A 27400-nucleotide genomic window follows, 5' to 3' on the forward strand; every position below is an offset into this window, starting at 1 on the left:
ATGGTTAAAGGAAGAGAGAAAAATTTTAATTTAGACTTGCCACTGTCCCAATTATCCTGACTGAAGTTGGCAACAATATCTCTCCTGACAAATAAATTCATTTTATTCATCTTACTGCCAGACTAATGTCTTAACATCAGGGACTAGTATAGGAAGTCTCTTTGAAACAACTTGTAAAAACCTGAAGAAAAAAAGACAATCTAATAGAAAAATATAAAAGACAAAAAGACATTTCCTAGAAAGGGAAACATAAACGGGCAATATGCATATGAAAAGATGCTCTACCTAATTAGTGATCAGGAAAATGCAAATTAAAGCCACTGAGAAATATAAATGTCAAAGCCAATCAATACCAAGTGTTGGCAACTATGTAGAGCGATAATAATTCTTTTTATTCTTTTTTTTTTTTTTTTTTTTTTTTGAGATGGAGTCTTGCTCTGTCACCCAGGATGGACTGCAGTGGTGTAATCTCGGCTCACTGCAAGCTCCTCCTCCCGGGTTCACGTCATTCTCCTGCCTCAGCTTCCCGAGTAGCTGGGACTACAGGCGCCCGCCACCATGCCCGGCTAATTTTTTTTGTAGTTTTTTTTTAGTAGAGACAGGGTTTCACCGTGTTAGCCAGGATGGTCTTGATCTCCTGACCTCGTGATCCACCCACCTTGGCCTCCCAAAGTGCTGGGATTACAGGCATGAGCCACCGTGCCCGGCCCGAGCAACAATAATTCTTATCCGTAGCCAATGGTAGTGTAAACTGGTACAACCACTTTGGAAAACAGTTGGTATGTATAGGTCAGTCCACCCATTTGATCCATCAACAGCCATATAGAAACTTATACCCAGGTACACCAAGACACAGGTATAAAAATATTCATTAGCAATACTGGTTTGTTATGGAAAAAAAAAAAGAGATGGAGAAAGGGGTAAGTCCGATTGTCTATCATTAACAGAATGGGTAATTAAATTGTGATATGTTCAAACAAAGTAATCTCTATATCAGAGAAAATGAATGGCCCACTGCTACTGCTACATGAGTCGACATGGATGAATCTTTAAAAAACAAAGTTGAGTGAAGAAAAAGGAACATATTTACATCTATATATTTTCAAAACTACATAAAACTTAGCAATTTATAAAGATGTAAAACTATAAAGAAAAACAAGAGTAAGGTAACACAAATGTAGGTAGGGCAGTGGTTCACTATAACATTGGGGTGTGTGACAGGAGGGGACCATCCAAGAACAGATATGTAAGGGTCTTCTACTATGCGGGTAATGTTCTATTTCTAGGGGTGGGTGACCAGTACATCAATACTCACTTTAGTACCATTCTCTAAACTAAACATATACGTTTGACATATTATTTTGTAAGTATACCATATTTCATATTTAAATTTTTTTATCCTCAGGTTAATTAAATCATGTTTTTCTTATCATGATTTTCTAAATTTTATAATACTATGCATTATTTATAATATAAAAAGTCGATTAACTATTGAGGCAAAAAATGTTTCCTTATATGAGAATAACACTTATTAAATATTATGCAATATACAAATGGATAGAACTAATCCAATATTTTTCAGCATAGGTATCCTGTATGTATACTACGCAACAGTTATTGTCATTTTTAAGGTAAAATGCAAAAAAAAAAAAAAAACCTGTCAGAAACTTCATTTAGAACATACTTTAGATAAGACTTCAAAAACATCTTTTAATATTCATGAAAACTTTACTTTTTAACATACATCCCATCTAACATCCTCATTTTTAAAATCATGTCTTCGTGGCAGTAATTTTTAATTTTGTTTTTCAGTTCTTTGTGAAAAAAATTTCTTTGGTATTTTACTTAATTTAAAACCTAGGAGCATAGGTTTGGGGAATAGGGAATATAGAACTCTTTTCCTTCCTCTTCCTCTTCCCAGTTCAATGTTCATCTTGGTGCCTGAAATCCCTTCAAAAGTGCATTTATCCTTCAAAAGTATACCCTGAAATGTTTATATTATTGCTTTTAGACTTTGCCAAAACCACCCATTTCTGATATCTGAGTATCACAATGATTTCAGGTGTATATGTAGGGTAATTAGAGTTCTCCATTCTCAGAGACCAGCTTACATAGCCATAGCCTCAAATGTTCCAATGTAATGGCAAATAAAGATTCCTTATGCACCAAGATAAAAAGCTGGTATCCCACATATTATTATATGAAAGTTGTGAGATTGTCGAGAAAAAAAGAACATGGCCTGATGACCCATAATCTCAATCTTGTGAGGCCTTTTCACAAAGCCAGAGCCCCTCTCTCCTCATGCCTTCCACTTCTAGCTGGTCTGGAGGAAGCACGGCCTAGTTAGGAGGTAACAAAGAAGCTCTCACCTACATTAGTCATCCAGACAACCAACCTTTCAGCTAGACTAGAAACAGACATAGAATGCCTGAAACTAAACCTATAAGAGAATAAAACATAAAGTAATTAAGCAGAACAGTAAATAATATTGTTTTAAGTGTCTGACATAAAAGCACAGTCTAAATAAAAGTCACCTGTTTTCCTCTTGTTCTACTTGCAACTTCTGGGGGGCTAAAAGGCAACAAAATGAAACTTAATTTTGATAGTCATCCTGGTAAAGAAAACATGTAACATGTAGAAGACATTTGAAAATAAGAATCCATTAGCAAACAACATCTAAAAAAATAATAAAATAAGCAATACTGTGGCAGGCTGAAAAGTACAGTCAAGGCCCTCAGAATACTCAGGGGACTGGTTAGGACACCCCATGTGTACCCAAATCCGTGCATGCTCAAGTCCTGCAATTGGCCCTGCAGAACCTGCATATGGATTTCACATCAGAGAATACTGCATTTTCTATCTGCATTTGGCTGAAAAGAATTTCATTGTAAGTGGACCCACACAACTCAAACTCATGTTGTTCAAGAGTCAATGGTACAATAATTTCCTTCAGGCTAAAATAGTCCTTTTTACCTGCACTGAAAATACACGATTTATTCGATTTTAAGTAATCCTGATACCTGAAAATTAGTTGTGGACAACAGACCGCAACAGACCAGAACAGTACTAAAAAGGTAAGACATGGCCGCCAAAGCAAACAAGAAAAATTCAATTCTTTTTTCAATTCCGATACTGACATCTACAAAAATTTGTTTCCAGAGGCAACATTGCACCAACTTACCTACAGTTATTCTGGTTAAATACTGTGAGGATTCATCAGAAACCGAGCTCTCATCACCAAGTATGTACAGTGCAATACTCTGCAAAAGAAGAAATTGAACATTATTTTTCTCTTTCCAGAGACAGCATCTCACTTTGTCACCCAGGATGGAGTGCAGTGACACAATCACAGCTCACTGCAGCCTCAAACTCCTTGGCTCAAGCAATCTTCCTGCTTCAGTCTCCAGAGTAGCTAGGACTACAAGCACACACCACCATGCCCAGCTAATTCTTTTATATTATTTTTATTTTTTGTAAAGACAGAGTCTCGCTGTGTTGCCCAGGCTGGGCTCAAACTCATGACCTCGAGCAATCCTTCTGCCTCAGCCTCCCAAACTGCTGGGATTATAGGTATGAGCCACCACACCTAGCTACATAATTGAAGTATAACTAGAAAATAATTATAACATAGAATAATTCGTCCATTTTAGGTGTACAGCTCTGTGAGTTTCGACAAATGTTATATCACATAACCACTACCACACTCACAATATAGTATACTTTCATCATACCAAGAAGTTCCCTTGTTCCTTTTGTAGTCAATCCTTTCCTCCTACACCCAGCACTGGAAACAATTCATCTGCTTTCTTGCTCTACAGTTTTGTCTATCCTACAATATCATGTAAATGAATCATATGATATGTAGTCTTTTTTGTGCTACTTCTTTAACTTAGCATAAGTCTTTGAGATTCATTCACGTCTCTCCAAGGATCACTAGTTTCTTCCTTTTCATGCTGAGTTATTCCATTATACAGACATACCAAACTTTGTTTACCTACTCAAAAACTGATGAACATTTGGTTCCAGTTTGTGGTCACTATGACCAAAGCTGCTTTATTTTTTATTTATTTATTTTTTTTGAGACGGAGTCTCGCTATGTCGCCAGGCTGGAGTGCAGTGGCACAATCTTGGCTCACTGCAACCTCCACCTCCTGGGTTCAAGCGATTCTCCCACCTCAGCCTCCAGAGTGGCTGGGATTACAGGCATGCGCCACCACGCCCAGCTAATTTTTGTTTTTTTAGTAGAGACAGGGTTTTACCATGTTGGCCAGGATGGTCTCGATCTCCTGACCTCGTGATCCGCCCTCCTCGGCCTCCCAAAGTGCTGAGATTATGCCACCGCGCCTGGCCCCAAAGACATTCACATACATGCGGGTCTTTATGTAGGCATATGTTTTCATTTCTCTTAAGTAAATACCAAGGAGTTGGAATTTGTCTTATATAAGTGTATGTTTAACTTCACAAGAAACTGCCAAACAGTTTTCCAAAGTGCTGTGCCACTTTTGCAGTCCCACCAGTAATGTATGAGAGTTTCGGTTGCTCCATAACCTCACCAAAAGTTATTTTCAGTCATTCCAACAGGTATCGAATAGTGCTCTCTCACTATCTAAGAAGTATCTAGTAGTACAGAGCTGTAGTGGTATTTGCTTTGAAGAGGAAAAGAAAAAGATAAGACAAAGGAAAAAGTCTCTCAAAAGAGTTAAAATATTCAACATATAACACAAACACAAAAGTACATAAGATCTCTGTATTAAATGAGAAAACATACATAAAGTTCCTTGAAGACAACAGGCTCCCAATAAATGTTATCTCACTTCCTTCCTTTCCCTCATTTCAACAAATGGTACACAGACAATGCCATCTCCGCATATACAAGTGACTCAATAGAAAAAGAGCCACCATAAGCTAGAAGGTTACTACAAATGTCTCATTAGCTAAACATCACATAAAAAAAATTTATCACTTGCGGTCAGGAGTTCAAGACCAGCCTGGGCAACATGGCAAAACCCCATCTCTACTAAAAATACAAAAATTAGCCGGGTGTGATGGTGTGCACCTGTGGTCCCAGCTACTCAGGAGGCTGAGGTGGAAGGACTGCTTGAGCCCCGGGAGGTTGAGGCTGCAGTGAGCCATGATTGCACCACTGCACACCAGCCTGGGTGACAGAGTAAGACCTTGTCTCAAATAAAAAATAAAAAAATTTAAAAAGTCCAATAAAACTTATAATGACGAAACCAAAAACCTATCAATAAGGGCTTCTGTTGATATTTTTCAGAATATTTTTATAAATAAAAATAAATTCATATTTTTATAAATAGATCTCTGAGCTGACAAGTTATAAAGGAATACCAAGAGGATAAAACTAAGATGAAAGGCCAGAGAGGTAAACTGAGCACTCATGCCAGTTTTACTGAAAAGACATTCACAGAAAAACCTATAGAATGGGAGAAAATATTTGCAAATCATGTATCTAACACATTAATATCTAGAGCATAAAAATGCCTAAACTCGAAAATAAAAATCCAATTTTCAAATACACAAAAGATCCGCATAGATATTTCTTCAAAGAAGATATGTAAATGGCCAATAAACACATGAAAATATGCTCAATATCACTAATCATTAAGGAGGCAAATCAAAACAATGAGATATCACTTCATAAATACTAGGATGGCTATAATTTTTAAAAAAACAAATAGAAAATAATAATATGTGTTGGCAAGACTGTGGAGAAATTGGAACCCTTCCTCTTGCATTGCTGATAAGGATGTAAAATGGTATAGCCACTATGAAAATGAGCTTAGCAGTTTCTCAAAAAGTTAAACATCGAATTACCTACCATATGACCCAACAATTCCACCACCAGGTATATATTAAAAAGAACTGAAAGCAGAGACTTGAACAGATATTTGCATACCCATGGTTCACAGCAGCACTATTCCACAGTCAAAAGGTGGAAACAACCCAAATGTCCATCATCAGGTGAAATGATAAATTGTGGTATATCCATACAATGGAATACTATATAGAATACTGCCTTTAAAACAATGTAATTTTGATACATGCTACAATATGGATGAACATTGAAAACATTATGCTAAGTGAAATAAGCCAGACACAGAGATAAATATTGCTTGATTCCCATAATATGAGGTACTTACAAGAGACAAATTCATAAGAAAGAGAATGGAATTACCAGGGCCTGGGAGGAAGGGGAATGGGGAGTCACTGTCTAATAGGTACAGAGTTTATGTTGGGGATGATGAAAAAGTCTTGGGTACGGACAGTGGTGATGGCAACATAACAATGTGAACGTATTCAACGCCACTGGATTGTACACTCAAAAATAATTTCAGGCCGGGCACAGTGGCTCACGCCTGTAACCCCTGCACTTTGGGAGGCCAAGGTGGGCAGATCACCTGATGTCAGGAGTTCAAGACCAGCCTGGCCAACATGGTGAACCCCATCTCTACTAAAAATACAAAAATTAGCCAGACTTCGTGACTCACGCCTGTAATCCCAGCTACTCGGGAGGCTGAGGCAGGAGAATCGCTTGAACCTAGGTGGCGGAGGTTGCAGTGAGCCGAGATTGTGCCACTGCACTCCAGCCTGGGCAAGAGTGACTCCATCTCAAGAAATAATAATAATAACAATTTCAATGACAAATATTATGTTATATATATTTTGCTATCATTAAAAAAATCTGTGTTTTTTAAACAGAATCATCATTCTGTATGTCTGTTTTGGAGCCATGGGGGGACTCTGAAGCACTTCTCACCGTGAAGCAGAGCAAAACGTAGATTAAAGAAAAAGAAGGGCAGGGGGCAAAGACATTTGCAGTCTGCCAACATTTGAGAGAAGGGACAAAAGCATATGGTTCTCCTGCAAGCCTGGGAAGACCCCACCTGGAAAGGCCCACAAGGGGCCTATGAGCAGGCTGCTCCAGGATGGGGGGACTGAGGAACAGGTATGCCAAGAAACTTAACTTATTCACCATTACAGCCCTATGGTTCTATATGAAGGTTTGATCTTGGACATGTATTAACCAGTAATAACAAACTAATTTCTAAAAATAAATAAATCATGAGATTTGCAGCTAGAGGTAAATAAAAAATAATAAAAATAAATAAAGAAGTGTTTCTTTGAAAAAAATTTCAGCAGGATTTTTCTTTGTAGCTATAGACAAGCTGATTATAAAATCAGTATGGGACAGGCGCGGTGGCTCACACCGGTAATCCCAGCACTTTGGGAGGCTGAGCCAGGCGGATCACTTGAGGTTGAAAGTTCAAGACCAGCCTGGCCAATATGGTGAAATCCCATCTCTACTAAAAATACAAAAAATTAGCCGGGCGTGGTGGTGGGATCCTGTAATCCCAGCTATTTGGGAGGCTGAGGCAGGAGAATCGCCTGAACCCAGAAGGTAGAGGTTGCAGTGAGCTGAGATCACTCCACTGCACTCTAGCCTAGGCGACAGAGTGAGACTCTGTCTCAAAAATAAAAATAAAAATAAAATCAGTATGAAAAGGCAAGAAGAGTAATGAAGGGAGGAGTAACGCTAATCAATTTTAAAGACTTACTATAAAGCTACAGTAATGACAGCGTAGACAGCCACAAAGATCAATGAACCAGAATAGAAAGTCCAGAAACAGACACACAAGAATGTGGCCAAATTAACTTTTGACAAAAGTGCAAATGCAATAGAGAAAGGATAGTCTTTTCAAAAAACAGTGCTGAAAGAACTGGATATCCAAACGAAATAATAAAAACCTTGACTTAAAACCTGACATGTTATAAAAGATTAACAAAATGGATTAGAGATCTAAATGTAAAACATGCAAAGAAACCCAGGAGAAAATCTTCAAAACCTGAAGTTAAACAAAGAATTATTAGACATGACACTAAAAGCAACATCCATTAAAGAAAAATACAGATAAACTAGCTTCATCAAAATTAAACACTTTTGCTCTTTGATGTATTAAGAGAATGACGAGACAAGACAAGGTAGAAACCAGAAGAAAATATCTGCAAACCACATATCTGACAAAACCTCATACCTAGAACGCTGAAAACATCATTAGCCATTAGGAAAATGCAAATTAAAACCACAATGAGGTATAACTACACATCTCTCAGAAAGACAAAAATAAAAAAGAGTGACAATACCAAATACCAACAAGAATGCAGGTAAATGATCTCTTAAATATTTCTGGTAAAAATGTAAAATGGAAGAGCCACTCTGGAAAACAGATGACAGTTTCTTTAAAAACCAAATATAAACTTAACTATATGACCCATCAATCCTACTCCTAGGTACCTGTCCTAGAGAAAGCAAAACTTATGTTCACATAAAACGCTAAGCATGAATGCTGACAGCATCTATATTTACAATTGCTAAAAACTGAAATCAACCCAATTATCTTGAATGAAAAACCAACTATGGCACATTCATGCAATCAACTACTAATTAGCCATAGAATGCAATGAACTGTCGATACAGGAAACAACTTGGATGAGTCTCAAAATCATGAGAGAAATTTTTGAGGGTGATGTAAATGTTCTATATCCTCATTGTAGTAATTACATGAATCTATACACGTACTGAAATTCACAGAACTATACACAGAAAGAAAAACTTAATATCAGGTGTACTTTTGAAAACCAAATTTTAAAAGAAAAAGGAGATAGGTAGTAACACTCCACATACATACCAAGACTACAAGTCTGCTTCTTTCACAGATTCCAGGGAGGTAAGGATAAGGCGGCATTCCTTCACCCTTCAGACAAGAACTCACCCACTGATAAATACTTGGTGGCTCAGACGTAAAAAATGATGGATGATGCGTAAATCCTGTTTGACCTTTAAAATTAGATAAATATTCAAAAAGACACGAAAATACATTAAGACAACATTATTTTATTTTAAACGGAAGATGATCAACAGTTACTTGTCATTTTGAAACAACTAGAATAATATTTTTCCAGCCGGGTGCAGTGGCTCACGCCTGTAACCCCAGTACTTTGGGAGGCCCAAGCAGGTGGATCACGAGGTCAGGAGTTAAAAAACAGCCTGGCCAATATGGTGAAACCCCGTCTCTACTAAAAATACAAAAAAAAATTAGCTGGGCCTGGTGGTGCGCACCTGTAGTCAGTCCCAGCTACTTGGGAGACTGAGGCAGAAGAATCACTTGAACCCGGGAGGTGGAGGTTGCAGTGAGCCAAGATCACGCCTAAGAGACAGAGCGAGACTCTGTCTCAAAAAAAAAGGAATAACATTTTTCCATATTCTCCAAAATGCTTCATGTTTTCTGCCACAGTACATAAGTAACTATGTTATTAAATGTAGAATTTAAATGACTTCTATTTTATCCCATCCTGGATGGAAATTTAGCAAATCCTTGTTCCCAAGGCATATAAAGAATCTAACCAAAGGCTGGATGTGGTGGCTAACACCTGTAATCCCAGCCCCTTTGGAGGCTGAGTCAGGTGGATCACTTGAGGTCAGGAGTTCAAGGCCAGCCTGGCCAACATGGTGAAACCCCATCACTACTAAAAATATAAAAATTAGCCAGGCGTGGTGGCACACACCTATAACCCCAGGCAATCCCAGGCACTTGGGAGGCTGAGGCAGGAGAATCGCTTGAGCCTGGAAGGCAGAGGATGCAGTGAGCCAAGATCGTACCACTGCACTCCCATCTGGGCGACAGAGTGAGACCCTGTCTCAAAAAAAAAAAAAAAAAAAAAGAATCTAATCAAAAATCTTGCCCTAAACCTAAAGGTGAAAAAAACAAAAGAAACATCCAGGATTCAGCTCTGTTCCAACAACTGGGCCCCAAATTTCAGTACCTTTAGCTCAGGGTCTAGGATAGTACAGTGGTGATGGAAATGTTCTGTGTCTGTATCTGCACTGTCCAATGTGGTAGCACTAGCCCCATGTGGCTACTGAGTTCTCAAAATGCGGCTAGTGCACTGAGGAAATATATGTTTTATTTTAATTGAATTTAAGTAGCATATGGTTAGTGGTACTAATTGTACGCTACAAGTCTAAGTTAAAAGCATCCTTGGCGGCCTGGCGCAGTGGCTCACGCCGTAATCCCAGCACTTTGGGAGGCTGAGGTGGGTGGATCACGAGGTCAGGAGATCAAGACCATCCTATGTAACATGATTAAACCTCGTCTCTAATAAAAATACAGAAAAATTAGCCAGGCGTGGTGGCGGGCACCTGTAGTCCCAGCTACTCAGGAGGCTGAGGCAGGAGAATGGCGTGAACCCAGGAGGCAGAGTTTGCAGTGAGCCGAGATCGCGCCACTGCACACCAGCCTGGGTGACAGAGCGAGACTCCGTCTCAAAAAAAAAAAAAAAAAAGCATCCTTGACACTGGAAGCTCTTTCTCTGACTTTTGCAAGTCAGAACCTTAGGGATGGGTAAAATTTTCCCTATACACTGAAGATATTATGGCTTACTACGTGTCAGAAAACAAGCGCTACGAACTAAAATCTGCCTGGTGGAAAGGCATTGCCCCTGACTTAGAAGCTAATGGTAAGAAATACATCCTCTGCTATTCATTGAGAAAGATACAAGGAAATATCACTACACTGTTTAGAAAATATTTAAAAGCACGACTACTTACCTGGATCAATTGTGCACACTTGTCCAGTAGTTCTGACAAGCGTTGGGTAGTCTCTATAGTAATGATCTACATAAGGCCCCAATTTTAAGTCCCTAAAACAGTAAGGGCATGCAAAAAAGAAGGTATTACAGCACTTTCTCCCAACAAAATTGGAAGGATTAATTAGTTGAATCTTTCAATTTAAAAACTTACTTATGAGAAAGATAACCAAATCTAGAGTCTCTCTATTGTATTTTTGGACTTTAAAGTGCCCAGTGTGACAAATGGAACCCAACCTCTTTTTGCTAAATTTTGTGGAAGTAAAACTACAGTAAAAGCACCATGATCTAGTTCCTCCTCTGCTATTTATTAGCTGTGTGATCTTCCATAAGTCATGTCTATAAACCTCAGTATTTTCTTCTAGAAAATGGGGCAATACCAGCTCACTTACTCTGAAGTTTTAAAGAGTAAATAAGATAAAATATGTAAAAAAAAAAAACCTGATAAAATGTAAAACATCATACACATTACTTATTTCAGACAGCCATGATTATGGTTTGGAAATTATTTAATTACAAAATAATTTTCATGATAGTAATGACATCCTAAGAGATATTTACCATTGATTAAAACTGCCATGTCTCAGGATTGAATTTCAAGATCTCAAAAAAGACAACAGAAATTAGAAAACGTACTATGTCTTAACTCAGAGGCTGACATTTCAATTCAAATTCAACTTCTTTATCACCAAAGGTCATAAAGGTCAAACAAAACACAAGTATGACCCTAGAATTCTGAGCCATACACAAGGTGCTTCAAAGCTCTTGAAAGGTGTTGAAACGTATTATTAGAACTATCTTATTGTGGATCTACTATGAGTGCCTCAAAGACAGGGACAACCTCAGACTGCAACAAGGATAGCATAGCAAAATGAGTCTACAACTATCAAACACTCATATCCCAGGAAACAAATTTAGGCAAGTTTCCTCATCACTAAAATAGGAAACTTACCTTGTTTGAGACTTTATATGTAAACTATGATTTTGTCAACTATAAAGCACTATTTGAATGTGGATATTACAAAACAGCAGATGTTATTCTAGAACTCCCATCACAGTATAGTCGGTCAGTCATCCTGTCAAAATGAAAATCTGAGCAGGTCATCTCCATTTTTTCGTGACCTTCCACTAATCTCAGGACAAAGACTAAAAATCCCTGCATGGCTCACAGGCCCTTACAAAACCAGTATCTTCAAACAACTCTGTGGTTTACAGAGATGCCCTAGTTTTCTGAGAAGGTAGATTTCAGAAACTTATTTACAAGGTCCCTATATGATATCATGGAAAACAGAGTCATCTCAGGACTTCCTGGCAGTTTCTAACCTACAAACAAATTTACCTTGCCAACTGAATGAGAAGTTCAACAAGTGAACAAATTCCTTCTCCCATTAGAGTATTCAACTTAAGCTCCTCATACACAAGGTGAAGAACGAAAAAAATTGCAGGTATGTGAGTAAAGGGAAGTGTAGAAGAATCCAGACTGAGATTCTGTGAAAAATCCTCATCCTTCATCTATGAAGCTTCTGAAGGACTCAGACATAAAGATCTGTTCAAAAGATGAGACTCAACATTCTGGTGGTAGTCTGAATTTAGTAAATATTCCCAGTCCTGAGAAGAATAAAAAGAATATTAATTTTTAAAAATAATACCTCCTTATAATATCATAAGAAAATGAATTCACTTAAAACAATTCAAGTTTCATTTTCACATTAAGTTGATCTAAGAGTATGTTAAAAAAAAAGAGACAATGCTAAGAATGAAGTAACTATAAAATAGCAAGCCTGTTATAAACGTTAAGGCAAGCCACCTTTAAAAACCATTAAAAAAAATCTTTTCATGCCCTTTTAGGAAAGACATTGGGAGAAGAATTATACTATTTAGGTAGAGATTGAGAGAGAAAATTTAAGATTATCTCAGGCTAGGTTTTATAGGAAAAGTAGATGGCAAGTTAGTGGCCACTACACTGAACTGTGTTTTGGTAAGAAGGAAGGTCCACCTGCATTCATCTGGTGTATTCATCTTTCCACATGTATAAGATGCCAGGCCTAGTAATATAATCTAATAATCAACTGATTTTTATATTCAGACTGATTGGACTACATTTTCCAAATGTTCAGTGTATTTTGGCTCTACTTGTGATTTACTGCATTTGGTTCAGAGAATGTGGTTTATGCTATTTCCAGATCTTGGAATTTACTGGTGTTTTTAATAAGGCTTAATACAGTGTGTTATTCTAAATTAAAAATTCTTGGACTAGATACAGAAAGAACTAACCATAAAAGAAAAAACTGGTCCGGGTGCAGTGGCTCATGCCTGTAATCCCAGCACTTTGGGAGGCCGAGGCGGGTGGATCACAAAGTCAGGAGATCACGACCTTCCTGGCTAACACGGTGGAACCCCATCTCTTCTAAAAAAAATACAAAAAAATTAGCCGGATGTGGTGGCGGGCGCCTGTTAGTCCCAGCTATTGGGGAGGCTGAGGCAGGAGAATGGCATGAACCTGGGAGGCAGAGCTTGCAGTGAGCTGAGATCATGCCACTGCACTCCAGCCTGGGCAACAGAGCGAGACTCCATCTCAAAAATAAAATAAAAAACTGATACATTGGATAACTAAAATAAAAAATTCTGCTCATCAAAGACACTGTTAAAGCCACATTCTAAGGGAAAATATGGTCAAGAACTCATGTCTAGAACATGTAAGAACTTCACCAGCTTATATATTTTTTAAAATCTAATTTACAAGTTGATAAAGATTTGAACAGAAACTTCACAAAAAGATACATAAGCAGCTAATGAGCACATGAAAGAGTGTTTAACATCCTGCTACCTCAGCCTCCAAGTAGCTAGGACTACAGGTTATGCGCCATCATGCCTGGCTAATTTTCAAATTTTTTTGGTAGACAACTGGTCTTACTATAATATGTTGCCCAGGCTGGTCTCCTGGGCTGAAGCAGTCCTCCTGCCCCTACCCCTCAAAGTGCTGTGATTACAGGCGTGAATTTTCATGTAAAAGAAATTAAATTAAAAGAAATTAAAATTACAGATGTGAATTTTAATTTAAAAGAAATTAAATTAAATTAAAAGAAATTAAAATTCATGCCTGTAATCGCAGCACTTTGGGAGATAGGGGCAGGAGGACTGCTTGAGCCCAGGAGTTTGAGACCAGCCTGGGCAACATATTATAGTAAGACCTTGTCTCTGCCAAAAAAATTTAAAAATTTTAGCCAGGCATGATGGAGCATACCGGTAGTCCTAGCCACTTGGAGGCTGAGGTAGGAGGATGGCTTGAGCCTAGGAGTTCGAGATTACAGTCAACCACAATAGCATCAATGCAGTCCGGCGTAGGCAAAAGAGTGACACCCCGTCTCTTAAAAAAAAAAAAAAAAAGAAAAGAAATGAAAATGTATGTCCACGGGCCGGGCATGGTGGCTCACACCTGTAATCTCAGCACTTTGGGAGGCCAACATGGGCGGATTATTGAGGCCAGGAGTTTGAGACCAGGCTGGCCAACATGGCAAAATCCAGTCTCTACTAAAAATACAAAAATTAGCCAGGCATGGTGGCGCATACCTGTAATTCTAGCTACTGGGGAGGCTGAGGCATGAGAACTGCCTGAACTCAGGAGTCAGAGGTTGCAGTGAGCCGAGATCGTGCCACTGCACTCCAGCCTGGATGACACAGCAAGACTCTGTCCCCTCCAAAAAAAAAAGAAAATATATATCCACAAAGACTTGCCAGTGAATTTTGGCAGTAGCTTGCTTTATTCATAAGACTTAAAAAAAAAAATGGAAATAGCCTAGATATCTACCAGCAGAAGAAGGATGGATAAACAAACTATGGTATATTCATACTACTCAGCAATAAAAAAGCACAAACTACTGATATCGGTAACAATATGAATGAATCTCAAAAGCATTATGCTGAATAAATCTTATACCAAAGATTACATACTATATTATTTTATTTACATCAAGTTCTAGAACAGGCATAACTAAGATATGGTGACAGAATTCAGATCAGTGATTGCTAGAAGAAGAGAATAAAGCTGATTAAAAACAGCAAGAGGGGCCAGGCCCAGTGGCTCATGCCTGTAATCCCAGAACTTTGGGAGGCCGAGGTGGGCAGATCACGAGGTCAGGAGTTCAAGACCAGCCTGACCAACATGGTGAAACCCTATCTCTACTAAAAATACACAAATTGGCCAGGCGTGGTGGCGCATGCCTATAATCCCAGCTATTCAGGAGGTTGAGGCAGGAGAATAGCTTCAACCCAGGAGGTGGAGAGCCGACATCGTGCCACTGCACTCCAGCCTGGGCGATAAGGCGAGACTCCGTCTCAAAAAAAAAAAACCGCACAAGGAAATTTTATGGAGTTATAAAAATATTCTGTGTCTTTATAGGAGTGTAGGTTACATGAGTGTGCATATATTAAAACTGATCAAACTGTAAACTCAAGATGTATTTCATTTTTGTAAATTACACCACAATTTAAAAAAACATATTTGGACCACTTAAGAATAACACCATGGAGGCCAGGTGCGGTGGCTCATGCCTGTAATCCCAGCACTTTGGGACACCAAGGTCAGGAAGGTCACTTGAGGTCAGGAGTTCGAGACCAGCCTGGCCAACATGGTGAAACCCTGTCTCTACCAAAACTACAAAAATTAGCCGGGCATGGTGGCGGGCACCTGTAATCCCAGTTATTCAGGAGGCTGAGGCAGGAGAACTGCTTGAACCTGGGAGGCGGAGATTGCAGTGAGCTCAGATCGTGCCACTGCACTCCATCCCGGGCGACAAGAGCGATACTCCGTCTCAAAAAAAAAAAAAAAAAAGGAATATACCATGGAACCTGATATGATTGAGAACCTTAATTTAAAAAACACTGCATAAAAAAGGTAAATGCTGTCATTTCAGGTGATCAGTTGATAATAAAATGTCTACAAACCCAAACTGAAATCATGCAGTAATACATACATTAATTTTTAGATAATCATTAAAGGCCATAGAAAATGTAACAGATCCTACTCTTCAAAATAATTGCTATTCAGTATTAAACTAAATAAAGTGAAAGGTGTTGGAAAGATAGAGGAATTGATAGGAATACCACAGAAGTGGAAGAATAGTATGAATATCCATAAATTAATTTATATTAGCAAGAAATAATAATGCTTACATCATCAGATCCAGTCTCGGGAGGCGTTGCTTTTTTGGGCGCAGTGACAGGGGAAAGTGATCCTTCAAAGTCAAACTGAAAAGTAACCCCAAAAGAAAAGATAAAAATCATAAATGCATTCCTGTCAACTGATCAACTTAAAGGATTCAGAAATCAGTTCTGCCAATTATGAAAACTGAGAAAAGCCATCAAAACTCATTTTTTGATCTGGAAAGTCATTATTTAAATATCTTTCTTCTAGGTTACTGTAAAGATGAAATGAAATCATATTAATATATGCAAACATCTAGAACAGTGCCTGGGCTCCTAAGGACTGATTTTAATGGTAGTTTCCTTCCCTCTCCTACTTCTGTAACGACATAGATTACAACACATCTTTGGTAGAAAAAGAAACTTTAGGCATATCCACAATATACCAAGTCTCAAAGGATCAACTCAATATCAGTCAAATGTTAGAACTAAGCAAACATTTATTTACAGTCCACCTACAGTAAACTATCTAACAATCCTATGGCAGAGACAAGTAGCTACTCTGGAAAATCTTTTTTCTCCTCTTTCTCCTGAACCCACAGCCAGACTACATACATACGTCTGCCTCCTTTGAAGTTAGGTGTGACCCTTTGACAGAGTTAATTATAAATGGAAGTCACTGTCATCACTTCCAGGACCAGTCCAGTCCTACCCCTGCTCCTCCAGGCTCTTTGCCCCTTCCACCTGACTGGAATGCAGTCAACCAACGGCAAGCTTTGAACCGAAGACAAAAGATCCTCCATCAACCTGGGTTCCTGAATAACTGTGTGGCCTGTTTATCTGCTAAGCCCTGTTATGTAAGCAAGACAGACATTTTTATTGTGTTTGAGCCATTGTATCTTTTGAGGCCTTTCTATTACAATAGTGAGCCTATCTTCCAACTAGTACAACTACATCAAAGCAGTTTTCTGCAAGTTGATCTTCTTCAATTTCCCCTGGCATAATCTTTGCTGCCCCAGCTACTTCACATGGGCATTGACCATCAACTAATAAACTGTAACTCTATAAATGGCAATGGCTATTTTCCTATGCTGAAAAACTTACATATTTATCAACTCACTCACCTAAACAGAGTTGATTTCTATATAAAAACTAAACATAGGTAGCAATAAAGTGATTTTTAAAACCAAATGTTATTGAGAGAGAAGATTTGCTTGTGAAGCATTCAAATAAAAAACAGCCCAACTCATATATATTATAAAAAACCTGGTAGTAACAGTGAAATCAAAGCAACAAATATAACAGTAACTATCTAACCTAAAACTTCAACCAAAATGTAACACACACAAAGTCCCACAGTCAAAAAGAATGTCCCTGCTATAATTATCAGATTCATAAGGCCTGGAGTTATGAGAAAGTAGAAACTGCCTGATAAGGATGGCTCTTTGTGCCATACATGGATCTGTTTAATCTTCACTCTTTCAATGTGTCTCAGGTTAGCCAACCCTGTTATATGCTCCTATGGACCCTTACCCTTCATCTGTCATAACACATGTATCAAATATTATTTATTTGTTTCCCTCAAGACAGTCAATTCCAGAGGAACAATCTGTTTTGTTTGGGGTATATGTGAGAAACCTGGCATCATGCCTGGCCCACAGCAGGGATTCAATATTTATCTAATGAAAAAAAGAGCAGCCCAAAAGCCACAAAAAGTTAACCCCAAATGCACAGTCCAGTGCACTCATGGAACACATCAGCAAATTAAAGAAAGCACAAAGAAATGCCAAAAATTGTGTAACGAGTCATTGGCAGAAATTCTGTACTCCACCACATTATATATGTGAAAACAAAAAGAATAAATCTGAACAAAGCAAAATGAAAATCATTTGCCAATGAGGACCATTTCATCCTAAGCTTTGACTATGAGGACAAAAGATAACAAGGGTTTAACCATGCAGCCCTATAAATAAATGGCAAAGCAACTTGGCCTCAAGAATTGATTTCCTTATTCCTTCCTTTATAATTATCATGCAATAAGTAAGTCAAAGAGCCATGTCCTTCTTTGCAAAGGAAAAAATGGGTAGCTGCTCAGTCCTCCCCAAAACATGGAAACGCGAGGGGGCATAGGTTCTCTGCCAGAGACTAGGACACAACAATCTGTACTCATCAACAAGTTCCAAGGACAATGATACACAAAACTACAGAAAGCTGACATGCTTTTTCATAATGTAGAAATCCAGTTTCTATGAGGCTTAATCTTTTCACATGTAATAAAGAACAGAAAAATTGGGGATAATGTCACTTGGATACAATTGTTTAAAATAAGAAAAGAAGGTAATCCTAGCACTTTGGGAGGCCAAGGTGGGAGGATCACTTGAGCTCAGGAGTTTGAAACCAGCATAGCCCATGTGGCAAAACCCCGTCTCTACTAAAAATACAGAAATTAGCCAGGCGTGGAGGTGCATGCCTGTAATCCCAGCTACTCGGGAGGCTGAGGCACAAGAATCGCTTCAACTTAGGAGGCAGAGGCTGTAGTGAGCCAGGATAGCACCACTGCATTCCAGCCTAGACGACAGAGCAAAACCCCGTCTTAAAAAAGGAAAGAAAAGAAAAGAAAATTGTCCCTATTTTCCCATAAGATTTTTCTCAAGGAAAATGCAGACAGCAATTCCTTCATGTGCTGAAATAGACACAAACTCTTAAAAACAGTATCTCACTCAGATGGAAAACGGCATTCACTCAACAAATGTTCACTGAGTATCCTTCTATGCCAGGCAATACCACAGGTCCTGGAGAGAGAGAGTAGTAAACAAAACTAAGCAAAAATCTTTGCCTTCCTAGAATTTACATTCCAGTTGGGGGAGGAGGGACACAAAACAAAATAAGTAAAACATATAGTATATTATATTTAATTAAGTGAGAAGAAAAAAAAACAGGTAAATGGCACTAAAGGTATGGAGGCAGGTGTAATTCTATAGAGAGAGGCAGGACAGGCAGCACTGAGGTGACATCTGAATAAAGACCTAAGCACGTCTTGTCGGAGGGAAAGCATTCTCCGTAGAGGTAATGGCAAGTACAAACACTCAGAGGCAGAAACATGCTGGCAGTGTTCAGGGAACAGAGCTGAGGCCAATGTGGCTGGGATGATGCGTGCAAAGCATTAAGAAATAAGACCAGGAAGGTGAGCACGGGCTAGGTCACATGGCATCTTATAAGCCTATGGCCTTTACTGTGAGTGACATGGGAAGTCACTGGGGGATTCTACACAGAGGCGTGACGAACGCAACCTGACGTTATCAAACAGGATTACTTTGGCCACTGGACTGAGAAGAGACTGGAACATAGACAAAGGACATGAAATACGAATCAAAAAATAAGAACTATAAATAACTGATGAAATTTTGAAAAAAACATTCCCATTTACTTATAGAGAAATAAGATAAAATTTCTCAGGAAGCTGGCAAAGGTTCACCACACCACAAATAAACACTGTGGTGAAATGGGCGCTTTTAAATGATGCTAGTAAGAATGTCACCGGCGAACCCCTTTCCAAACATTACTTGACCTCACAGTTTCTCTTTTAAGATTCAATTCTTGGGAAGTAACTAGAGATGTGGTTAAAGAGTCATGAAAAAGGATGTTTATAAATTACAATAACGAAAACAACAGATTCACAAGGCACAATTATTAGCTATTGGTTAATTATGATAAAACTACACTATGAAGAAATGATGGAGATATTTTAGAAAAAATTTTTAATGATACGGGAAATTTTCATTGGTATTTTTATATAGAAGGTAACATCAAAAATATTTAGAGTGGTTATCTCTGAGTAGTATAATTATTTTCTTAATTCCTCCATTTTCCACATTTTCCTTTCATAATTAAGACAAAAAACAAGTTTTAAAAATGGATTTGCTGGCCAGGCGCGGTGGCTCACGCCTGTAATCCCAGCACTTTGGGAGGCTGAGACAGGCAGATCACGAGGTCAGGAGATCGAGACCATCCTGGCTAACACGGTGAAACCCCGTCTCTACTAAAAATACAAAAAAATTAGCCGGGCGTGGTGGCGGGTGCCTGTAGTCCCGGCTACTCGGGAGGCTGAGGCAGGAAAATGGCATGAACCCAGGAGGCAGAGCCTGTAGTGAGCTGAGATTGTGCCATTGCACTCCAGCCTGGGTGACAGAGCGACATTCTGTCTCAAAAAAAAAAAAAAAAAAAGGATTTGGTGTGCAAGGCTAAAACATATAGAATGGTACAGCTGAGCTACCTGGAAAAGGGGTAATTATAATCTAGAGTGATTTTTTTTTCAGGGTGACCCAGGCAAAGTTGTCCCGGGAGTGATCTCCAAAGCTAGAAGGAGATCACCAATACTGAAGACACCACTCTGCTGATTTTGTAAATAATCTAATAAGGACCTGTAAGGATGTTACTGGGGGAAGAGGGTAAGAGGTAAGGCTTTATACCATTAACAGAGTAGATACTCAGGCTAAAGTACTTTAAATCTCCCTCAAATCAAACCTTCCTCTTCACATCCCAAGCAATATGTGTGTAAAAAGACAATCTTGTCTTCAGAAAACAATGTTAAACAAGGAGTCAGAAGATGCAGTCTAGTCATAGTTTTTAAAAAATCACAGATCTGTGATTTCTTTGTGATCCAGTTTCTTCATCAATAAAACCAAGACTATCACTAATCCTAGCATAACTTGCAGTCATTTTACAAAGGTGAAATGAGAAATAGTCATATATGCTTTAACATTCTAAAGCTCAGTAATTATAATCACTAGTAAAATGTTAACATTAAATATTAAGTGAGATTTGATTTACAACATATAGATACAATAAACCTTAATATTATTCTATTATTTTGAATATGGTACGCCTATTATATAGTCTCAATGTTATATTACCAATTATGCAACCATTACATTAACAGAATAACTCATAAAGAAAACAATTGTATTTACTTACATTTCTAGTCCATGCTAAGTGGTCTGTGTTATAACCCATCATGTTCATGAGACAAGTCACAAATAAATTCCACTCTGAGTGATAACTGGGTCCTCCTGGAGCACTGTGGACATTGTACCACTTGACAAGCATCTGAACTGCTATTTCTTTTGGCAGGATAAACTTAATTGTTTGCAAACACGTTTGTACTATTAAAAGCAAAGATTAATTTTAGTATTCTTACTCTGCATGCATTTCTTTTCCCCTTTCAATAACCAAGTTTTTTTAACTTCTACTATGTAAAGGCCAATTATTATGAAAAGAAAACTGTCATTAAAGAGCCAATGAGATGCAAACATTACCTAACCCATCATCTGAAACTAAAACCAACTACTGAATTCAACAGGGCTTGAAAGGGGTCTGAAGACAGCTTTTTTTTTTTTTTTTTTGAGAGGGTGTCTCGCTCTGTTGCCCAGGCTGGAGTGCTGTGGCTTGGTCTTGGCACACTGCAACTTCTGCCTCCTGAGTTCAAGCGATTCTCCTGCCTCAGCCACCAAGTAGCTGGGATTACAGGCATCTGCCACTGCCTCAGGCTAATTTTTGTATTTTTAGTAGAGACCATGTTTCACCATGTTGGCCAGGCTGGTCTCAAACTCCTGACCTCATGATCCACCCGCCTTGGCCTCCCAAAGCACTGGGATTACAGGTGTGAGCCACTGTGCCCGGCCAAGGACAGCTTTTTGATCATTAATTTTGCATCAGAAATAAAGTAACCAAATAGCCCAGTTTGCCAGAGACAGTCCTGATTTACATCCATTGCCCAGCAATTACTAACTGCTCCCCTTCACTCTTAAAGATGTTCTAGCTCAGGTGACAAATTAAAAGTCACTATGGGCCAGGCATGGTGACTCACACCTGTAATCTAAGCACTTTGCGAGGTCAAGGCGGGTGGATCACCTGAGGTCAGGAGTTCGAAACCAGCCTGACCAACATGGTGAAACCCCATTTCTACTAAAAATACAAAAATTAGTTGGGCATTGTGGCAGGCACCTGTAATCCCAGCTACTCAGGAGGCTGAGGCAGGAGAATCGCCTGAACCCGGGAGGCAGAGGTTGCAGTGAGCCAAGATCACGCCATTGCACTCCAGCCTGGATGACTACAGCGAAACTGTCTCAAAAAAAAAAAAAAAGTCACTATGAAAAACATACAACTTCTATGTTTATACATTTATATAAAATACTGCCTACATAATTCAGTAAATATATAATATTCAATATATGCATCCACGAATAGCAATGCTTCTAGCATTACATGATGTTCTAAATGACTTAACATGCCTATTAACCAAAGCTTTATAACTTTATTTCTGATGTCGTTCAGTTTCTAAAATGTTTCACATGCTCTCTGCCTTAAAAGGGTTAAGAGTTAATACCACATAATTTACACCATTCTTTTTTTGGTAAGCGGAAACAGGGTCTTCCTCTGTCCCCAGGCTGGAGTGCAGTGGTGCAATTATAGCTCACTGTCACCTCCAGCTCCTGGGCTCAAGTGGTCCACCAGCTCAAGCTTCCCAAGTAGCAAGGACTACAGATGCATGCCAGCATGCCTGGCTAATTTTATTTTTCTTTCTGTAGAGACCTAGTCTCACTATGTTGTCCAAGCTGGTCTCAAACTCCTGGCCTCAAGCAATCCCCTCACCTCAGCCTTCCAAAGGGAGGAGATTACAAGCATGAGCCCACCACACCTGGCCTTATACCATTCTCAGTGGCTCCACATCAATTATAGCACTACACTGTCATACAATGATCCCCTCAGAGTGGCCAGGGCTACCACTGCGAAGAGACCCAAATCTGCTTTTAGTAGTAAATAATCCCAAACTGCAATGTTTGTGTACTCACATATCCTCTCTTCCAGGATTCTTTTTTCCCTTTCCACTGTCATGCCACTGGGCCCACCCTCATCAACATATCCTCTATCCCATCAGTTTGCAATATGCAAACTCACACAGCACAGGTTGGAAGCAAATAATATTAAAATACCATATAACCAAGTATGTCATAGCTGAATCCAAAATAAGTGTAAACCCAATGCTGCATGAGTATGTGAGAACCCTTTGCAGGTAAAGTACATAAACTTACGTGCATAAACTATGGGGCTTCTATTTGGCTATAAAGGGGTAAGATTTTTTGTTTTTATTTATTTAATTTCTTCCATTATTATTTGTTTTTATATATTTTGCTTAGGCTTATAATACTTCTAGGTACCTGGCCTTGTGATTATGAAATACCTTTTAGAAGGCAAGGAATCTCTATAGCCACTTGGAATACCATTTACCAGCAGTGAAAATTCCTAAAATGAAAAAGTCATTCTTGTCTACAATCTGCCAATGTCTTGCTTTGGCAGTTAGATTGGAAACCAAGATATGTCATGAACTTCCTTATATCACACAGGCATTCTTTTCTTAACCTACGTTTGTTGGCAAATCCCTTCAATTCTAATATTTTGTTTACTATGCTATGTTCAGAAATATTCTCCTCTAGCATTTTTGAAATTGCAACTCAGGAATAATTCAAGCAGAATCCAATATTTATTAAGAAAATTCTGATTGTATTTTGACAATAATATTAAGTTTTATTCAATTAAGGCAATTAGGTTACTTTCACAATTTATCTGAAAATTGAGATATTTATTTTAAAATTAAAAACATCATTAATACATTACAGAAAAAAACATTAAATATGCCAAGAATTATCTTAGTCGCTTAGGCTTCCAGTTTCCCAGATGTTCTTGCAAGAGGCATGTCCATATATATACATATACATATATATATATATATATTTTTTTTTTTTTTTTTGAGACTGAGTCTCACTCTATCACCTAGGCTGGAGTGCAGTGGCACGATCTCAGCTCACTGCAACCTCCGCATTCTGGGTTCAAGCGATTCTCCTGCCTCAGACCCCCAAGTAGCTGAGATTACAGAAGTGTACCACCACACCCCGCTGATTTTTGTATTTTTAGTAGAGAAAGGGTTTCACCACGTTGGCCGGGCTGGTCTCGAACTACAGACCTCAAGCGATCCACCTGCCTCAGTCTCACAAAATGTTGGGATTACAGGTGTGAGCCACCATGCCCAGCAGGCATGTCCATATATTATTATACTGCACAATATTCCCCAACAGAAGAACCTCAGAGAACAGAAATAGCACATCCTTCACCTGTACTCCAGCCTTAGAGCACACATAGAGTGGACGTCACAAAGCACCCCCTAGCACTTTAAAGCTCCTCTACAAAGCTAAGAACTTGATCCAGTGGCTTCAAAAATGGCAAAATAATGTTTAAAACCCCAATTATTAATGTAAATCACAATTACTTCATGTCTTATAAATGAAACTTCTCAATCGTACCTAACTCAGTGGTGGCAATTTCAGGAATAGTGATCCTAACCATGGAGCCATTACTCAGTTCCCAGATGGAAACAAATGAGAAAGTAAATAAAATCTGTGCATTCTAAGTCTTTGAATGTCTTAAAAATAGCTGGTACAAGACTTTGCCCATCAAAGCAATAAAATAAATGAAAAACAATTTTCAGACAGAAATGAACACTTCCAAATTTCAGAAACTTTAAATGTAATTATTTGCAAAATGTTTTCCAAAATGCTTGTTTTAATAAAAAGTGTCTAATCTTTATACAGTGAGTCACCATCATCAAAAGGACATTTACTTTTAATGAGACGACAAAAAATCACATCAATATACAATTCAACTGACTCAACAAGCTTTTGTTTTCACTAAGTTTTTAATAATACAGAAACTGTAGAAAACAAGCAGAATTACTGTATAGTAAAAAGTAAAATAGTGCCAAAAAATGACACAATAGATTTTTTTAAATCATGAGAAATGTTTGTTGTCATTTTTCAGACAAAATTCTGTATTCTGTCAAATTTGAAATGCCAGCCCACTTCTTGGAAAGCTACCAAATGTTTATACTTACTAGGGTGACTCTGTTACGGACAGGATCTCTGATAGAATCAATGTAAGTTCCAAGCTGTTGGAAAGTACAATCCTCATTATAGAGAGAATCATGAAGTTTTGAAGAATCCCTCAGTTCTGGAACTGGGAACAACAGAAGAACCTGTAAAAAGTCGTAAATACAATACAAATGAATTCTTTTCTGAGAAATTAAGGACAAGGAAATTTAACTATTTCTTTTTTGCATATGGTCTAACAAACAATAATATGTAATGATTCAAAAACATTCTGCTCCAAGCCAAGCATGGTGGTGCACACCTGTATAGTCCCAGCTACTCAGAAGACTGAGACAGGAGAATCACTTAAGCCTAGGAATTTGAGGCTGTAGTGAGCCTGTGAATAGTCACTGCCCTCCAGCCTGGATGACACGGCAAGACCCAGGCTCTTTAAAACACTTTGTTCCAGATACAATGAAGTACCAGCAAACCAAGGTCCTCACAGAAAACAGCTAGAAAAGGTAGGTAAAAGGAAAACATCTGATTGGTGGCTGTGGAAAAGCTGTGGAAGCAACCTGGACTTGAGGGACCAAGATCTAGGAGAGAAGGCAACTGCAGGGAAGGGGGCCAATGTTCTTGGAGAACCTTGCTTTTTCTGCTCTGGCCATCTGCAAATTTTGGTGGTAAGAGGAACATATGGAAAGGCTGACAATATGCAAAGAAAGTCATAGCTAACAGGGAGGGAAGCCAGCAGCACTGTTAGCAACCTTACAGGGCTAAAGACTAAACTGTGAGCCGGGGCACGCGGTGGCTCATGCCTAGAATCCCAGCACTTTGGGAGGCTGAGGTGGGCTGATCACTTGAGGTCAAGAGTTCAAGACCAGCCTGGCCAACATGGTGAAACCCCACCTCTACTAAAAATACAAAAATTAGCCAGGTGTGGTGGTGGGTGCCTGTAGTCCCAGCTATTTGGGAGGCTGAGGCAGGAGAATCGCTTGAACCCAGGAGGTGGAGGTTGCAGTACGGTGAGATTGCCCCACTGTACTCCAGTCTAGATGACAGGGCAAGACTCCATCTCAAAACAAAACAAAACAAAACAAAACAAAAACTAAACTGTGATTTGAGGCAGCTGAGGAACTAAGAGCCCAGGAAGAAAGGACAGTAATGAAAAAGCCAACAAATGAGACCAGTATTTAGTGGTATTTCCCCTATAGGCAATTATTTATTCAAAAATACAGGAACAGCATTTATTTGCTTAACTGCAGATATGCAAACAAAAAATTTAAATGGTCTTAGTTACTATCTACATGCAGATGCTTCCAATCTTAATCTCTAGTCATGACCACTGATCCTTTTTTGATTCCTTTAATTCAATTTATATATCTCGAAGTGAATATCTTGTCAACACTGACAATCAAGACTAAGATGTATTTATTCTATTCCAGATTCTACTCTAAAAGTCACCAGGAAAAATTCAGCTCCACTGGTCCTGGCTCTAAGTCTACTAGCAAAATCTTTCAGAGAAGTGGAAAAGCCATCAGCCAATGTGTTAGACTATCATTTCCATGACCTTACACCTATCAAAAAGGCACTATTACCAGGCTTATAGAATTCTAAAAAAGTTGGAAACCATTTTCCATTATAAAAGAAATTCTTCCAAATCACACAAAACACTCTGACACTTCTCCAGTTCCCCCTTTGAATGTTCTGCAAATGTGCTGGTTTGAAGGAAAAAAAATTCAATGTGGCACATGTTTAAAAATATAATGAAGACATAGACATTATCAAATACAACAGATAGCACTAACCTTCCCTTTGAACCGTCCCTAAACATCCACACTCACATGTCCTTTAAATACAAACCACTTTTCTCCAGGCTTCCTAACTTGGTAAATCCAGGTACCTTCCCAGGTCGTTCAGAGAATTCGGAGCCTCGTTCCACATCACCTTTCCCCAGCCCAGCAGCACAAAACCAATCAGCTGACAAACTCATTTCCACCTCTCAAGGCCTCTCATATTAATCCCTCCTTTCCACACATATACTGCCCTAGCTCAGACCCTCTTCATACTTCTTAAACTGACACAGACAACCTCACTTGGAGGCTAACTGGTCTCCTTATCTTTAATCCCAAAATACACCTATTTACAACACAGATCCAAAACCTCGTAACTCCTTTCTCAGAATCCTGTAATGCCCTGTCAATTGCATTCAGAAGAAAACCACCTTTTCATCCTTTCTCCCTTTAAGAGCACATTAGTAAGAGTGTAAATCCCAGTTCTACCACTTAGTAGGTTTATTTCATTTGTAACCTCTATCTCATTTGTAAAAAAAAGAATCATAGTACTATCTTCTCAATAAAGCTGTTCTAAGGAAATAATTATTACTGATAAAGCACTGAGAACAATGCCTAGCACATAGAAAATGCTCAAAAAAGGTTATTATTGTTATCCAAACCCTATCCTGCCTCACCCTACAGACTACTTGTACTTTTATAAGTATTTATTCTACAGATTTATTGAGTCCTTATGACTAGGAGATGAAGATACAAATATCCATTAAAAAATGTTCCGCATTATCTGGCCTTCCTGCCTGTGCCTGTGTGGTTTCTCCTTGCCCTGAATGCTCCTTTCTACCTACAGATATCCTACTCATCCCCAAGGTCCAAACGAAGACG

At 38.6% G+C, this 27400-nt stretch overlaps 1 protein-coding gene across 1 annotated transcript in view; it reads right to left on the bottom strand.

Annotated features, from left to right (window-relative positions):
• The window catches only part of LOC107973078 (anaphase-promoting complex subunit 1-like), a 67668-nt gene that overhangs the window by 22308 nt on the left and 17960 nt on the right, over positions 1–27400 (bottom strand). Inside the window, 10 exon segments of the mRNA XM_054677994.2 lie at positions 2370–2440; positions 2535–2571; positions 3182–3260; positions 8709–8857; positions 10628–10719; positions 12005–12273; positions 15838–15912; positions 20782–20969; positions 24165–24226; positions 24753–24892. Of these exon segments, the coding sequence (XP_054533969.2) occupies positions 2370–2440; positions 2535–2571; positions 3182–3260; positions 8709–8857; positions 10628–10719; positions 12005–12273; positions 15838–15912; positions 20782–20969; positions 24165–24226; positions 24753–24892 (1162 nt within the window).

The sequence above is a fragment of the Pan troglodytes genome, chromosome 12, assembly GCF_028858775.2.
Source record: "Pan troglodytes isolate AG18354 chromosome 12, NHGRI_mPanTro3-v2.0_pri, whole genome shotgun sequence".
In the NCBI taxonomy this organism is placed as follows: domain Eukaryota; kingdom Metazoa; phylum Chordata; class Mammalia; order Primates; family Hominidae; genus Pan; species Pan troglodytes.